Consider the following 17,677-nt stretch of genomic DNA (forward strand, 5'->3'; position numbering starts at 1 on the left):
GTGCGCTGAAGGTGCGCCCGCACTCTTTGGGCGTGTACGATGTAAAAGAGGACAAGAGGGCAACACCGTTTCCTGTTCCCAAACACCACCAGCTGACCTTTGATGGATACATGCGCTCCTACCTGCACAGCCCCAGCTGCTACCAGCTTGCTGTTGGCCGGGCTAGGACGATGGTGGAGGTGCACTGTGCACACATGGAGCTTCAGGAGGCCAGGCCCAAACAGGGTCACGCAGGAGAGCAAGATGTGGCCAGAAGCAACACTCGCAAGGTAAAAATGTTGATTTCAATTAAACACGATCCATTTTGTAATTTGTTTATATCACGTTTTGGTCCCCCAGATGCAGCAGCTGATGGACATGGTGTTGACCTGCAAGAAGAACGCAGAGAATGAAGTGAGGCGGGAAGAAAGAGGAAGAGTAGGTGAGCTGAAAAGTCCAGCAAGGAAGAGGAGAATGGAGCAGAAAACGGCACAGCGGACGCTTGCATATTTGAAGGTGTCGCTGGAGCGGTCAGGATGGGACAAGGCTTCAGGTGAGTTGATGCCACAGCTGCTTTTTATTTCAACGAGGGCTGTCAAAGTTAACGCGTTAACGAGTTAGCAGGAATTCCCTTTAACACCACGGGGTTTTTTTTATGCGCGATTAACGTGCACACGTCTTTTTTAACCCTTCACCCACACCGTAGTTTGAGGAAACGCAGCAGTGTAGCAGTTGATGTGGAGGCACAAGCGGGAAAAAAATACTGAGCAGAAATGGACAAAGAAAAGGGTGTTTTCAATGGTAAGTTTAGCTTCAAAGCCCTGGCAAATGGCTCTCAACAAAACCAAAGTTTTTTGTATCTACTGTCGCTGTGAGTTGAGTTGTCACGGAGTACGTCGACTGCCAGGGAGAAGGTATTGGGGCACTGCAGGTATTTTTTTTTCTCTTGTCATTTATACAGTGGTACCTTGGCATACGAGTGTCCCAACTATCAAGTGTTTTTTAGATTCGAGCCGTCTCTCGGCTGATGCAAGGACAGCTATTGGGGGCTTGTGTCAATGGCGGAAGTGAGCAAGAACACACAGCACTCAATGAGAAGACAGTAAAGGCTCGTGAGGGAATTTATTATTATTATTAGCATTTATAAATTTTTTGTGCTTGAACTGATGTCTTTGTCAAAGATGACAGAATAAAAGTGTCTGTTGAAAAACCTGCAGTGTTACACTTCCACATTGTTGAAGTTGCCAGACTAGGCAAAGTGTGATAAGGTGTGTGTTTGGGAGTGAAGTATAAGCTGTAGCCTGACTGCACGACAGTATATGGGCACAGTCCTAGTTCTGTAAACTACTGACTGTTCTTGGCCACTCTTTTTTTTAAGTTGTCGATATTTATTTGTGTAACACCGTGTTTTCATTTCACTTAGTTGTTGGGTGTTTTTGCAAACCTTTTATTTGAAGTGTTAGTGTTAATTACTTTTTGTGAGATTATTTGTTTGAATAAAATTATATTTGCATATGGACAGTTTACCAATGTACATTGTACATTGCGTTTGTTTTTTCACACTTTGAGGTCCATTTTGTGTTAAGCTGTTTTAAAAAAAAAAAAAACACAATGTTTAATAAACAAAAAATTGCATAAAGCAAATATTATGCAGTCTCATGTTGATTGGTGTATTAAAAAAAAGTTACACTTATTGTAGGTAAAAACTGCTATCTGTGGTTAATTGCTATCGGTCGCGAGTTAACTATGGAGAACATGCAAATAATAATGATTAAATATTTTGATTGACAGCCCTAATTTAAACATTAAGACATGCTGGAGATGCTATAATGGCAGTACGGTTGATGGATGCAGAAATGTTAGCAGCAAGGGCTGATCATTAGTTGGTCATCGGTTACAATATAAAGTGAATTAATTTGTTTGCCTTTGCCTTGCAGGGGAAGGTGGTCAAGCCTCGCCCACCCCAGGCTCACTCCCCTATGTTATTCAGTCGCTCGGGCTTACAGGCGTGGTTTTGCGGGAAGACGGATCAGAGCTCTCCACCAGACTTCGCAAGCTGCTGACAGGTGAGTGGACAACTAGCTTAACGCTTGAACTTAATTCTTCTTGTCTTCATTTCTTACTTTAGTGACCGAGTGGCTTTGTTTGGAGAGTCCCCCAAGTGGGTGAATTATTTGTGCCTGTGTGTCATTTCTGACAGGTCTCAAGCACGCTGCCAGAGGAGTGGCCACTAGAGTTCACAGTGACGGTCCAGAGGAGGTGCAGGGAGAGTCATCTCCCTTTGACAGGCTGGCCGCCAAGCTGGGACTGCCCACCAACTGTGACATTGACCTGAGGAAGCAGGACGAACTGGAGGTCACTGACACACCTGACGTAATTGTACAGTTTACACTTTGAGTGTGCTTCTGTCATTGTCTTGGAGAGCAGGCTCATCCCAATGATACCAGGCCTTTTTTAAACCCACAATGATAATGGAAAATGAGTTCACCTGTGTGTGTTTGTGTGTGCAGGATCACACAGCAGGCAGTGTGAGTAGTCTGGAGGGATTCAGTCCCAGTGGGGACACTTATCACCAAGGAGGAGGAGGAGGGGTTCTGGGGAGGAGTGCAGGAGGGTATGAGGATGATGAGGATGAGTGGGAGATCCCCTGGGTGCTCACCCCCATTACAGGTTAGTCTTGCTTCTTTACGCGCACACGCAATTATACAGATGGCAATTCTTAATACACTATGTCATGAAATAAGTGCTAAATTGGTGTACCGAATGCTCTTCTTTTCTTGTTTTAATTTACATGTTTGTTTTTAAGAAAATGAGTAAAACATTGTGTCTCCAGGCCTGTGTTCAGAGAGGTACACCCAGAGCGAAAGAACCCCCCCTGATGATCCCCGCTTTCACCACCTCGCCATGGAGACCCTGCCAGACAACCCCACCCCATCTCCTGGGCTTAGGCCTGCTCTGAGCCCCTCACCTGATTCTAGCCCGCCTCCCTGCCCCGAGCCCAGCCCGCCCTTGTCCCTCGAACCCCATCATCCACTGTCTCCGTCTAGGTGCCCAACAGAGGAACCCTGCCGCCCCCATTCCCCTGCTGGGTGCCTGTCCCGTCACATCAGCTCCCTCCCCCTGCCTCCTCTAAGTTGGTCCCCGCTAAAGCTCAATGAGCAAAACAATGCAGAAGAGCTGCAGTTTGCTCCTGTCGCCCCCAGGGAGTGTGCAGGTTTGTCAGTGACATGTGCATATTAGTGAACCACTTATATAACTTTGTAATGTAAATACATGTCAAACTGTCTTCTCACCTACTGCAGGAAGCTCCAAGACCACAGAACACAAAACTGAGGGCAGAGAAGAGCAGGACATCTCGTCTGTTAAACCATCCATTCCTCCATCATCCGAGAGGACGACAAGCCCCACAGAGCGAAGCAAGCACAACATAGGAGGAGAAATAGGAGAGGTTAAGGAGGTACAGCTCTCCAAGGAGGGCAAACAATCCCATCAGAATGAACTACAAGAGGAAGACGTGATGGATGTGGTTGACTTGACTGAAAGCCCACCAGGGGGGCAGGAAAACAGGGAACATGCGATGGTGCAAGGCCCGTCCATCTTCTCGCCGCCTGCCTGTCCACTAGAACCTATTGACAACATTTTGGACAAACATTTCGCTCATTTTTGCTCCGACTTGCAGCTCCTCCTGCAGAAGGAGAGCATTCAGTGTAGCCTTCCTCCAGCTTCCAATGCACCACCAAGCCCGGCCCAGCACAACCTGCCCTCTATCATGGTGTCTCCCTTTTCACAATACGTGTCCTTGTACCACCCTTGTCCCCCAGTCGAAGGCTACGTCAGCTCACTCCAGGACAGCATCAGTAGCATGTTAAGAGACTATGACACGTTCAACCAAACTGAACCCGAGGCGGCTCTGGCAAGCACAGTCAGCGCCTTCGTGTCCAGTATCAGAGCAGCTAACACCCGAGAGGGCGAGGACGTGTCTGCGTCAGGGGAACTGACAGCTGCTGGTGTCCACATTCCAGACAGTCAAAGGACAACATTGTCCAAAGAAAGTGAGGTTTGGTCAGCAGACACACCCAGCAGATCGTTCTCTGATCCACCAATCAGAAGTCCCCCACCTGCCGACTTCTCTGCAGCTGAACCTACCTCTGCATCTGTGGCCGTCCCTCACCCTCATAGACCCCCCCAGACTCCAGCCACTTTACAAGTCGACCTTGCTGTGCCTCATACCATCCAAACGTCCCCCGGCGGAAAAGCTGCTCAGGTCACTGAGTTCATCAGCGCCTCTACGTCCTCATTGGGGCCTCCGCAAGTTTGTGAGCAGGTCTCCAGCTCGGACCCCCTCCACCAGGCGTCAGCTCTCAGCTCCGTGATCAGGCAGCTGAAGCCCGAGCTGTTAAACAACCTTTGTGAGATCATCAAGGATGTCCAGAGGAGTTCCACACTGCAGTTTTATGTCCACAGCAGCCAGCCTGAGGACCAGCTGAGCCAAGACATCAAGGTAATGTCGTGATGGAATTTACATGAACTGTACTAATTAAATGAGTAATGGTTACACAGCCAGTTTGCAACTCTGGATTGTGCTTCTTTGAGTGCATGTTCCATCAGAGACCTCCGAGAGCCTAAATTCTGTGAGAATATTCAATCATGTGAATGTCTTTACTTATTGTGTGTTTTTGTTGAAGGAATACCTTTTGCAACAAGGTCACATGGAACAGAATCCTGTTTCCTTCTTGAAACAAGAAGTCTCAGACCGCAAACTTCTGGTGGTCATTAAGAAGAAAGACATAGACAAGCATATACACGAGGTACCAGTGACTAGTAGTAATAATATAATAAAGCCCAAAACTTACCTGTTTGTCTACACTGTTAGGAATAACCTGGGAGAGCACCATTATCATCGCTGTGTAATTGCTGTCACCACAGTTATGCAAACACTAGAGCGTAGGGGCGTAACGGTACACCATAATCACAGTTTGCGCCGTACTTGGGTTTAAGGTCCCGGGTCTGTTCATTTTTGGTACAGCAAGGGAACAAAATGGCTCTGGCGACTCCTTGGAATTATCTCTAGCAATGACTCCCACTCGCCAAAGGCCGGGCAGCACTGTATTTGTTTACGAACATACACGTGACGCATGGTACACTTTCTGTCCCTTTCATAATATGTACTGTGTGGGGAAATTGGTATCCATCAGTAGTCTACCAAATGCTCTTTATGGGAAAATCAGATTACTATTACAACCGTACTACTGCACTATTACAATGTATTTGCTATCATTCCTGGTAAAATGTCATCTTCACTACATGTTCTCCTCGTCAGATCCCGGGTCTGCTCTCGCTCAAACAGCACCAGTCGGTGGTCTTTCTGGGAGTCAGCACCGTGGATGACATGAGGAGCAACACATATGAGGAACTCTTCATGTGCGGAGGCTGCGTCATCCCTGAAGACCTGATCCTCAATCCAGACCTTGTCCCTCCCAGTAGGTCACGTCATCAGACAGCTTTTTGTTCATGATGGATGTGGTCTCTTATAAGGAGATGGTGATGTTCTGCAGATCAGCTGGCTGCACTGCTGGCACTCTTGGAGCAGCGGAATTCTCCGGAAAATGTTTGGAGGTGGATGATTCATAGCAAACCCCTCAAGAAACTAAAAGAGCAAGCGAGGTACTCATTGCGTGGCTGTACTTTATCTACTCAAAAAAATCACATTTCCTCAAATAGTGTCTTCCACTCTGATAAACGCCATGCACTAAGATAAACATTGCACCTCAAGCAGTTGGCTGTGCCATACCATCTATAACACCACACACTGCCTGTAGAGCACACGTGGCATCTGGAAAACTAAAGGTGCTTTTTAAAGAGAAAGTGCTGCAGCTAAACATTGACCCAAAAGGAATTAGGCAGTGATGAGTTTGTGGCTTTGAAAGGAAAATTTTCTAACGTTTGTTTGCTTGCCTGCCAGGTTCAGGCGAGATGCCGCCAGCTTGTTGGACATCCTTTTAAGCTACCAGAAGCAACAGATTGTGGAGTTCCTGCTGCCTCATCACTGCGACAAGATGAACCAGCAGTCACCGGAGCTGGACTGCCTGATAAGACATCAAGCCCAAAACACTCGCTTCCGACACACCATCTTCCTGACCGGTAATAAGCTCAAAACCAAGGAAGCACTCAAGCATTCGCTCATGCGTGACTTTCCTCTTTCTCCTCTCAGTGCATTGCTTGGACTTTATGAAGTACTCCAAAAGTGGCATCATCGCAGCTGGTGTGGCGGAAATGCTGGGCAACTTTAGTGCGCTGCTCGGTCATCGTGACAACGGGGAAAAACAGCCAATCAAAGAGGACCTGCAGTCATCCAAAGGTTAGTGACTGTGTGGTCTTAAAACACAAACACAGCTTATATGCACCATTAATGGCGTTTTGTGTCCATTTTCTGGCAAATGGGATTTGTTTCAAAGAGAAAAGCATTTGGGGAAAAACACTTGGGTGATTCAAAGTCTCCCAGGTTGGCAATAGATGAAAAAATAAAAAATGGCACCATGCTGACATTTGTAAAGTGTTGCAGCTCTGAGCTATATAATAAAACTATGGAACGCAATTAAAATCAGAGTTTTGGCAGATAGACTCCCATTATAATTTATATTTGTTGATGCACTGTAAACCTCATGTGTTATAATGCATTTCCGGTGATTTCCGCTTCAGTCCATTCAGTGGTGAAAAACAGGAGAAAGTGAAAATTGTGTTGAAAATGTTTACACACACAATCCACTGGGTGGCGACACAGACTAACTAATGAGTTTTGCTTCTTTGTGCAATGAGTGCACAATCGTGCAAAATGAATGTCATGAAAACTGTCCGGATTGCTAGAATAGGTGTGTGTGTGTGTGTGTGTGTGTGTGTGTGTGTGTGTGTGTGTGTGTGTGCATTGCTGGGTGAAGTTATTTTGCAAAATAAAGTGTTATTTGCAATTTGTGCATTTGAGTATGCGCGTTTGTGTGTGCAGAATCTGCAGGTGCGTCAACTTCAAATGGCTGATCTGCTTGGGGGAATTGTATTGAATTGTACTTTATTTATCCGACAGCGGGGAAATTCACTTGTTACAGCACAAGCAAGATACGCAAGTAAAGAATACATAGTGACATAGTGGCTACAACATGGTTCAGGTGGTGCAGGTGTTGTAGAGCCTGACAGCGGTCGGTATGAAGGACCTGCGGAACCTCTCCTTCTTACACCGTGGGTGTAACAGTCTGCTGCTGAAGGAGCTGCTAAGGGAACCCACAGTGTCATGTAGCGAGTGAGAGGTGTTGTCCATGATGGATGTCAGCTTAGCCAACATCCTTCTCTCCCCCACTTCCTCCACGGAGTCCAGAGGACCGTCCAGGACAGAGCTCGCTCTCCTTATCCGTCTATTGAGCCTGCTCCTGTCCCTGTCCGCGCTACCCCCTCTCCAGCAGCCCACAGCATAGAAGATGGCTGAGGCCACCACAGCTGGAATGCTTTGATGTTGCTAATTCAAATCTATTGGTCCAGCGTTTGAATCTGATCCTCCCCCTCCCTCTTCCTATTGGATAGCGGTGTTTTGAACGACTTAGCAACTTTGCTCAGCATTTCCCAATACAGCTCTCGTTTGTAAAACAGCTTTCGCACGTACAACGATAACGATGAATCGATGCTTCGCAGCCGAAGAAGTTCGAGGATTGGTCATGGAGGATGGAGAGGATTTTTCCGATGCCTCTGATCAGGATTTTATCCCTGACTTTCGGTCCGATGAGTCGGAAGATGAGTTGGAGGAGCACGAAAGTCCGGATGATGATGACGACGACGACGACGAGGAGGAGGAGGGCGAGCAGAACGAGAAGGTAGTTGATGTGTCGAAGAATTGGAGATCAAAAAATGGCAAAATTATGTGGTCAGCTACTCACGATGTTGCCAGACATTACATCCCCCCGGCCATTCCATTGCCGGGTCCAACATGCTACGCCACAGCCAGGATCAGCAGCCCCGAGTCGGCTTTCAATTTGTTTTTTACCGAGGACATGATCAATCTTATTGTTGAGATGACAAATATACAAGGAAACCGTGCGAAGTCTGGGTGGACGGCGATGACCGCGCAAGAGATGAGGACCTATTTAGGGCTTTTGATCCTGTCTGGATTATATAAATCAAGACACGAGGCAACAAGCAGCCTGTGGAACAAGACAACTGGTCGCACATTTTTTGCAGAGGCAATGGGGCATACCAGATTTGTGCATATAAATAGGATGTTGCGATTTGATGACAACCTACGGAAGACACAGCCACATAATGAAACGAAGATGTCGCCTATTCTGGAACTGTGGAGGAAGTGGAACAGCCTTCTGCCCCGCTTGTTCAATCTTGGCAGGGACGTCTGTATTGATGAGCAGCTCATTGCATTCAAGGGCCGCTGCTCCTTCCGGCAGTACATGCCCTCAAAGCCGGCCAAATATGGCCTTAAAATCTGGGCATTATGCGATGTCAACACCGCATATGCCTGGAAACTTGATGTCTACACAGGCAAGCCACTTGGGGGACGGCGGGAGAAAAACCTGGCCATGCAGGTAGTGTTAAGGTTGTGTGATTCTCTTGAGGGTCACACCCTCACAACTGATAATTTTTTTACATCATTCACCCTGGCTGATGAACTAAAAAAAAAAAAAATGTCCTTGGTTGGAACACTAAGGAAAAACAAGGCCGAAATTCCTCTGCAGCTCCTCAAGCATCAAGACAGAGCACTCCTTTCAAGCCTCTTTGCTTTCACCAAAGACAAGTGTTTGGTCTCTTACTACCCAAAAAAAGGCAAGAACGTGCTTATGCTTAGCACAAAGCACAGGGAAGCGCAAGTTGAGGACAGCAGCAAGAAAAAACCTCAAATTATTCTTGACTACAACAGGTGCAAAGGAGCTGTAGACCACCTGGACCAGGTAAGCACATGTTTTATCTTTGTTAGTGCTTTATATCAAACTGTCTTGTCATCAAATATGATGTCATCTGATTTTTTGGGGGTGATGTGTGTGTATTTTTGCAGGCGTGTGCCACCTACTCTGTTCGCCGGCGGGCACAGAGATGGCCAATGTGCCTGTTTTATCACATGGTGGACGTGTCGTGCTATAATGCTTTCGTGCTCTTCACTGAAATCAACCCGGATTGGAACCCAGGAAAGCTGAACAAGCGGAGACTTTTCCTTGAAGAACTTGGTATGGCACTTATTGAGCCAGAAATGTTGCGCAGAGGGCCACTAAAAACCCAAGGCTTGCAGACTGCAGAGGCCACACCTGGACCTGCACCAAAGAGAAAGCAGTGTGGACTTTGTGACAACCCACTGAGAGCGTGCAATGTCTGCTCTAAATGCGGCATATCAGTCTGCCGAAAGCACATGAGGCCGATTTGCATGAATTGTTAGAAAGAAAAAAAAAAGTTGTTTATTGTTCATGTTCATTCACGTTCAAAAAGTTCACCATTAGTTTATTGTTCATGTTTACATTCATGTTGTTCATTATTTGTTGGTTGTTTATCAATTTTGTTAAACCTGTATGATGGTAACACACTACTGTATACTCTTGTTATTTTCTTTTTTGCTACTTTGTCTGAGAAAGAGTTGAACCTCTGAGGTCCAGTCAGTCTAAATTCAAAGTCTAACAATGTTTTACCGTAGGAAATAATGTAAATAGAAACAACTGTCCCAGGGTCAGACTGTGGCCATCGTGTCCATACTTTTTCCACCAAGGGCTGCGTACTGAAAAATTATGGTATGCGTTTTTTATATATACGTTATTTATAACATACATGTGTTTTATATGCCTATATATATAATGTTTTGTGTATATACAGTAGTTTTCAAAATAGTAGTAGAAGAAGAACAAGAAGCCAACTAATTACACGTTAATCGAGGGAAAGGCTTCTTGAGACGTCATCTGTACTTCTGTGAAGAAAGTGTCGAACGTTTCGCTCCTCATCCGAAGAGCTTTGTCAGCAAACTAACAAGTGCTGGTAGCCTAGGCCTTAAATACAGTAAGAGTGGACGGAATTGGTGTGCCAACACCCTCCTCCTATGGTTCCTTACACTAAGACTGGGCGGAGTAATCCTGCCATTAGCACCTCCGAACAAAGGGAAGTGTAGCTCCCTGTAGTTGAGTATGAACGACTCTGATACTGGCTTGTTAGCATCTATTGTTCTGGCTTGGCCCTGGCTCTACCTCATTTGCAAGACTAAGAGCTGTGGGTTTTGGTCTCAGTAACCTGCTGAACACAGGGTCCAAATTAAACCTCAAACCACCATTCCGATTCAATGATGGGTTCTGTTGTTTGACAAAAATAGCTTCCTTTACTCCTCTTTCAAACCATCTGTTTTCTTTGGCCAAAATCTTTACCTCGCTGTCCTCAAAAGAGTGATGGTTGCTTCAAGGTGTAGATGTACTGCTGATTGAGGACCACTAGAATTGTCCCTGTGGTGTTGATAAAGCCTTTTTTGGAGCATTTGCTTAGTTTCCCCAATGTATTGGTCTTTGCATTCCTCATCTTTACAGTGGATGGAATAGACGACTTTGCTCTGTTTTTGGTTAGGAGCCTTGTCTTTAGGATGCACTAGTTTTTGTCTCAGGGTATTTACTAGTTTAAAATAGGTTGGAATTTTGTGTTGCCATAAGATCCTCTGGAGTTTTTCGGAGCCCCAGCTACATAAGGGACTACCACTCCTCTCCTTTTTGCTTCTGTGGGTTTTTGGGTTTCTTTCCCTACTCTCTTCTTTTGACATTTAGTAGATGCTAACTAGCCAGTATCAGAGTCGTTCATACCCAACTACAGGGAGCTACACTTCCCTTTGTTCGGAGGTGCTAATAGCAGGATTACTCCGCCCAGTCTTAGTGTTAGGAACCATAGGAGCAGGGTGTTGGCACACCAATTCCGCCCACTCTTACTGTATTTAAGGCCTAGGCTACCAGCACTTGTTAGTTCGCTGACGAAGCTCTTCGGATGAGGAGCGAAACGTTCAACACTTTCTTCACAGAAGTACAGATGACGTCTCAAGAAGCCTTTCCCTCGATGGACAACTCCTGTACAACTGAGAGCCTACACAGACGTAATTACACGTTAGTTACAATTACAATTACAGCTTCCTCAGCAAGAGGTAAAAGTGACTGAAAAGGGCACAAAACAGGAAAATAAATGAGGAAATAAGGAGAAGCAACACAAGAATTCAATAAGTCACGCAGAGCGTGACAACTATGCCACTAACAGTGCATAGGGATGGCAAGTTAAAAGAACATGTTGATAGACTGCCGGTTCTGGTCTCAGGTGGCATGGAAAACCTTGTGTTTGGGGACTGATACTGTCCAGGAAGAAGCTGTGGTAAAGTGCTTGAAGGATTGGGACCCTAAAGACGAAGTAGTTGCCCTTTCCTTTGACACAACTGCCTGAAACACAGGACACTGAACAAAAACTGGAGAAAGATCTGCTTTACAAGACTTTGGAACCTATGCATACTATTGCATAAGCACAAATGGCGCAATAAAGTAAATAGATAACACCTGTATACATCAAGGTTCAGTCAAAAAAGCAAAATGCACAAGTTCATGGCGACTTTATGGCCCTGTCACACCTGGACGATTTAGCCAGAGTACGCCAACGTATGAAAAATTTGGCCAATACGCTGGCGTACGTTGAATAAGTTATGGGTTAGTTTTGTGTAAGTTAAGAGCACGCTGAAGCACGCCAGCATATGTCGTAGTACGTCCAGGTCGTCCAAAAATTTTGTGCATGCACAAAACTTTTCGACATACGTCAACGTATGATTCATACGTCCCGCATACACGGGCAATAAATTATGTGATCGTTGACGCCCGTTCACACATGTTATTTGTAAGTCACGCATAAGTCGTAATACGTCAAGATAAATTGAGACAAAACTGTCTTCTTGGCAAGGGTTGGCTGAGAGGAGATGGTGGCCACTGGGGAAGCAGCTTCCGATACCATTGACGATGCCTGAGAGGCGTTAGAACCTGCGTCATCTCCATCAGAGTGGGAGGGGGAGGCTGTGGGTGGTGATGGATCCTTCTCACGTCCTCGCCCTCAGCCTCCGTCACTGCCCTGATACTTCTTGGCAGCGGTCTTCGAAATTTTCTTCGGCATGATGGTGATGTTGACACTGCGATGTCTAGTGAGGTTATGATTTGAGTGATCAAGTGGCAGCCTTTTTATAGGCTACGGCACGTGATCGTCGGCCATACGCTGCCGCGCGGTTTGCATAAGTTAGACTGGTGTTGGGCACAAGTTGTGAACACCGGCAACAGGCTACGCATTTGTTGGTATAAGTTGTCTATAAGTTATAGAAACGTTCTATATAAGTTACTAATACGTCATGTGTACGTCGAACTCGTTATGAATACGCTATGTATATGCCCAAAATTGAAAAAAACGTCGACAGTTCAACGTATGCCATCAAAATGATCACGTCGGGCATGCGCCGGCTAAATCATCAAGGTGTGACAGGGCCATTAGATGCATACTTTTTCAAATTCAGATTTTGGTTCTATTTACTGTAATTCCAAACACGTTCATTTTTTGCCCTCACAATGCAACGTGAATGACTCTTCTGTCTTCAGGTGTCTTGAGGCAGATGTGTCGTGATGACGTCAACAACGTGAACGCCAGCGATCAGATTCCACGTGTCAGCCAGCAGCCCGATTCCAGCATCCCTCACACGTCGGACCAGCTGGTCCCGGAGGCCTCCTTCCAGGAGGGCGAGGCCCGGCACTCGGACAAAGACCTGCACATGTTACAGATGGCCATCTCACATTTGCGTGCCAAGAGGCAGCAGGAGTGCTTAGACGCTGAGGCCGTTGCACAGGGCGACAAAGCCGGGTCGCCTGCGGGAGTGCCGGCAAAAAAGCAGGCTCTATGGACAAGTGACGCCTCCTCCGCCGATTTCTGCTCGTCTACGCTGACGTCCAATCAGAACGCAGCTGCAGACTCCAGTGAGGGCAGAACAGAAGAAAAAAAAGATCAGTGTGGACACATTTCAACGGACGTTGTCTCCAGTTTCACGTCCTGTCCTGTAGAGGGTGACACATTGAGGTCAGTAAAAGGATCATTCAATCACAGCTTTAATTCCCTTTTTCCACCGCACGGTCAACACACTTATTTCCATTGGTAAAAGCAGGTACTTTTTGTGGTACCAGGTCAGTGGACACTATGGGTGCCGTCTGCCACTGCTCGTCTCTCATTGGTTGAGTAGATTAATAATAGTAACGTTTGACAAACAAACGCACGCTTACATTAGCTTACCCTGAACGCTGCAGTCTTGTACTCCACAGTCTCCTCTTTGCTGCAGCGCCCCCTTTTCTTGCCGTGGGTTTTCGTAGCTCGTTGCCTGTATTATGTTGACGTGGAACGCTGAGCCAGTACCGTGCAGTGGAAAAGCAGCTTTTGGCTGTATTCCTATAAGAGTAAGCACATATAAGTAGGTTTTTACTTGTGAACTTTCTCAGAGATGCATCAAGCACCAAGGCAACAACAACAAGCATCACCATGGTAACAGAGCATCAGCAGAAGATGAACGCAGACCCCCGTCATTCACCGCAGCATCTCTGTCAGAGTACGTCCCATTCGCAAGCGCCACCTTACCGCCAGCAGCAGTGGGGTGCCAACCAGCAGGACCCTTGCATAACCCCTTCCCACTTGGACCAGCGATTGCCACCCTCGCTCGAGGGTCCTCTGGGGGGAATGTGGGACTGTCAGAGACAGCAGACCGACACAGACTGGCACAGACTACCAGGGGGGTATCGCTACCCTGCCAGACAGGGTAATAGCGGGCGCTGGGGGTGGCAGCGAGGAGGAGGCGGCAGAGGCTTTAATGGGATGTAGGATGCGGGATTTATTGCAGACCACCTGAAGTGACCTGCTGGTGCATGAGAGAGATTCTAGTAGTATAGCATTGGACAGTAGCACTTCTTAAAATGAGCAAGAACCGAATAAAGAATTGTGGAGCATTTCTCTCATGACCCAGCAGCTAAATTAGTTTTAATAATTGACTTTGAAGACAGTCTCTGACTGATTACCTCTTTACATAAACTATTGATTCTTGTGCAAGACGCCAAGAAGAAGCTTTTAAGACTTAACAAGACACAGGAAGTGGTCCACAGTGAACCTGCTGCCACTTTCAGAAGGGGCTTTACTTCAATCCCTCTCAAGCAAAGTGTGAAAAATGGCCACGTCTGCCTGCATGGCGTGCTATAAGAACTCAAAGAGTGGGTGCAGCTCAGGTGCTAAAGAAGACTTCCCGTCCATTCAGATCTTTTCTTTTTTTCTTTTTTTTTTTTTTTAAGTCTAACAAAGTGACTACTTTGTGGCTCTATGCAGCTCCAGTCAGGTTCTTGAATGCACCACTGCCTCAACGGGTCTGTGGGCTCTTGATGTTCTTGGATTTGTTTTTGCAGCCACCTTGCTGCTGTTAATGTTGTGTTCCTAACGTGACTAAAGGTGACAGAGACTTTTGTGAGGTGTCCACCTTCCAGAGCACGCCACGTGTGTTGTAAAAAATGTTTGCTTTGTTTCCCTGGAAGTTGTTTCTTTGAGTCTGTGATAGATTTTAACTTAAAACCATCTTTCTTTTTTTACAGTTTTTTTATTGTTATTAAAACCTGACTGAGTAAAGCAGTTATTCTGTAGTGTACGGCCACTACACGGAGTAAAAATACTGTGACACTTAAATACTGTAAGATAAAAATACGCTCAAGATTTTACTAAAATTTTACCTCGGTTTTCGTACTATATTGCAATCCAATCCAATCCAATCCACTTTATTTATATAGCACATTTTATAAACAGTTTCCAAAGTGCTGCACAGACTAGTAAAACCGTAAATAATAAGTAAAAGTACAAATTACTACAGTAAAAACAAAACAAAATGCACGTTACAAACTAGTCTGTTTGCCGTGTGCTGTATCGTTACACAAGAGTGCCCAAACACACCACCCTACGCATTGCTGACCTAACCCTAACTATAACCCTGCATTTTTAATTACGCTAAAATAACCTGTCATGGGGCAATGAAGGTTGTGAATGCCAGGAATTTGATTTAAAAAAAAAAAAAAGATATTGAATTTGATCTCGCCAGGATATATGGGAAATCCGCATAACTTCCATCCACTTATCATTTATAATTATTTTGCATTGTTTTTAGCGCTGCGACGATTAATCAATGATTCATCGATTATTTAATCGACAGCTATTTTGGTCATTGATTAATCGTTCCATTTCAAAATGTACTGTAAATATCCTGATTTCAGCCTCTCAAATGTGACTGTTTTTGAATTTCGTAGTCATCCGTGAAAGCAGACCTATTGTCTTTGTTTCAGACACACACAAACACATCAGGTTTGACTTCGGAAAAGAGCAATCGACATTTTTGCCTCTTTCTGACATCTTGCAAAGCAAACCACTGCAGAGACGCGTGCGTAAGAACATTCCCACGCAAAGTATAGGATTTATCCACTTGTACTTGCGCGTAGGAAAATGCGTACATTTATGCACAACTCTTACCATGCATACGCACAAAACCTAGTGGTAGAACAGTGAAACTACAAACTCCAGCTATGGCTGTGCCTGTCCAGCACAGGCTATATCGTCTTGCTACGTGTTTCCCAACTTGACCATCAAACAAGGCACCACCAAACGCGAAGCGTGCCCCTAAAGTTTGTTTATTTATTTATTATTTATTTGTTACTGATGCACATGTAGAAGTCTGTGCCAGTGACTTGTTGATTTGCAGTAGTGTGTTTGTGTCAGTTGATTGTTTATACTTCTCTACTTCAATTCCGATGTCGGAGAAATTCCTCTTCCTCGCCCTCTTTGTTATGATTTTGGGGAGGGAAGAAGTCCATTCATGCATTCTTAAAGGGATTGCTGCTAAGAAGTGGAAATGAAAAATGGTAGTTTTCTTTAAAATCAGATTCATCGATTAATTGAAAAAATTAATCAACCGATTAATCTGTTATTAAAATAATTTAGTTGCAGTCCTAATTGTTTTCTGCATGTAAAACTACAATTATTCTTTTTATTTTATTTTATTTTGTTAATATTTTTGGGTGTCTGCAACACATTATATGGGAAAGGATCGCCTCGGTTTTCGTCTGACCTTTTGGAACAAATAATGAAAACCGAGGTTCCACTGTAGTGCTATTTAATGAATTGCGTTGCTCATGATACTCATACTTCTATGTCACAGGAAGTTTTTTTTCGGGTTCTGTGGTTGTCACACGTTATCATCACATGTCCTCTTTGCAGGCTGGTACCCGTCTTTGGTGGCTTCACACAGAAGCCAAAAAAAAGCAAAACACACGGAGTGGACGTCTCAGAAGAATTTGCATGCTGGTGGTTTGAAGTCCCAGGTTTTCTGTCTTTAGGGGTAGATTTTCCAGAACATTCCTGGTTTAAACTCTCAAATGGTGACACTTTTGGCGTCTTCCACTGTGGAGCATAAAGCTAGGGTGACCATATTTTGATGACAGAAAACAGGACAGTCGGCCTTGCAATAATATACTGAAGTGATACTCGAAGTGTATGCAAAGATGCCTTACCATTTCAATACATTGAAAGTATCTATAACCAAATACGTACACAAGTTGAAATAGGCTTGTTAGGTTAGTCCACTTGTTTTATTATGCCTAAAGTAATATCTCTGATATGTTTCAATGGTGCAAAAAGAACTTTAAAGACTCCATAATGAAACAAGAATATAAATAATGTCCCTTCTGTATTAGGAAAATCAGCGAGTAAGAAAATAATAGCTCTCTTTTCAAGTCGTACCGGACTAATAACTAAAAAATACATGAAGTATAAGTTATATTTGCAAATCCAACAAAAACTAGCTCAACAGCTTTGCTTTCTCGTTGAGAATGTAAAGAGAGCCACCAACAGCGCAGCCTCTCATGGATTATGTCACATGCAGCAGTGCCCTAATGCTGGTCAGTTTCATGGAAAAACTGAAAACCGGGACATGTCCTGGGAGAACAGGATGTTTGGTCAAACGACACAAAGCAATTGGAAAGCCACCTTAACACTTGCACACATTTTGTCCCTTCAGCGGTATGCAATTTTGCGTGCCAATGAGTAAATTTGTCGTAACCAAGCGTGAAGTACGTGTAAACTGTGCTGGACTGAACTGTTCAAAATTCCTCGCACACAAAATGTTCGTGAACGCACCACAACCTATGTGAAAACAAACTGCGTCTCATTCTCATCAATGGGTTAACTTTTTCCCACCACCTCTTGGAACAAGTTGGGCGGAGTTCTCAAGTAATTGCTATAGCCTCTTGGATCTTCCTTTTAAAGTTCTGTAAATAACTGATCATAATGCTCAAAGTGATGTCTTCTAGTCAGCAACTTCCTCACCCACACTGTCTGTGCTTTTTTTTTAATTCTAGATAGTGTTATGCCTTCTTCCTGCTCTTGCTGCAGCTGCGAGATAATATAGACATACCTTTTCTTTTGTGCAATGAGAGCTTCTTCTGTGGAGTTCAACATCTTGTCCCTTGCAAATAGAGGGATTAATGAAGCTCGGGGTGATCCCTGATATTGTGTGGAATCACGTGGGACAAAGCGGGACCAAATAATGTCACGACTGCTTCATGGATGCGGGAAGTGATAGTGACAATGCGGGAACAATGCTCATTGTGCGAACTGTCGT

The 17,677-nt window shown here is 45.0% G+C and overlaps 2 protein-coding genes across 2 annotated transcripts in view; both read left to right on the forward strand.

Moving 5' to 3' along the window:
- The window catches only part of tasora (transcription activation suppressor a), a 43,320-nt gene extending 26,022 nt beyond the window's left edge, over positions 1-17,298 (forward strand). The window contains exons 37-50 of the mRNA XM_054784253.1: positions 12-269; positions 340-532; positions 1,917-2,045; positions 2,180-2,334; positions 2,490-2,649; positions 2,813-3,193; positions 3,282-4,480; positions 4,665-4,787; positions 5,300-5,459; positions 5,535-5,643; positions 5,942-6,120; positions 6,191-6,337; positions 12,594-13,065; positions 13,479-17,298. Coding sequence (XP_054640228.1) covers positions 12-269; positions 340-532; positions 1,917-2,045; positions 2,180-2,334; positions 2,490-2,649; positions 2,813-3,193; positions 3,282-4,480; positions 4,665-4,787; positions 5,300-5,459; positions 5,535-5,643; positions 5,942-6,120; positions 6,191-6,337; positions 12,594-13,065; positions 13,479-13,854 — 4,041 coding nt within the window. The 3' untranslated portion in view covers positions 13,855-17,298. The remainder of the gene's footprint in view (positions 1-11; positions 270-339; positions 533-1,916; positions 2,046-2,179; positions 2,335-2,489; positions 2,650-2,812; positions 3,194-3,281; positions 4,481-4,664; positions 4,788-5,299; positions 5,460-5,534; positions 5,644-5,941; positions 6,121-6,190; positions 6,338-12,593; positions 13,066-13,478) is intronic.
- On the forward strand, positions 6,348-9,893 carry LOC129186106 (piggyBac transposable element-derived protein 4-like). The gene is made up of 2 exons (XM_054783989.1): positions 6,348-8,918; positions 9,023-9,893. Exons 1-2 carry the CDS (start codon positions 7,638-7,640, stop codon positions 9,395-9,397), a joined length of 1,656 nt encoding a protein of 551 aa, XP_054639964.1. The 5' UTR covers positions 6,348-7,637; the 3' UTR covers positions 9,398-9,893.
- Positions 17,299-17,677: the final 379 nt, after the last annotated feature.

Source organism: Dunckerocampus dactyliophorus, chromosome 8 (genome assembly GCF_027744805.1).
Source record: "Dunckerocampus dactyliophorus isolate RoL2022-P2 chromosome 8, RoL_Ddac_1.1, whole genome shotgun sequence".
NCBI lineage: Eukaryota > Metazoa > Chordata > Actinopteri > Syngnathiformes > Syngnathidae > Dunckerocampus > Dunckerocampus dactyliophorus.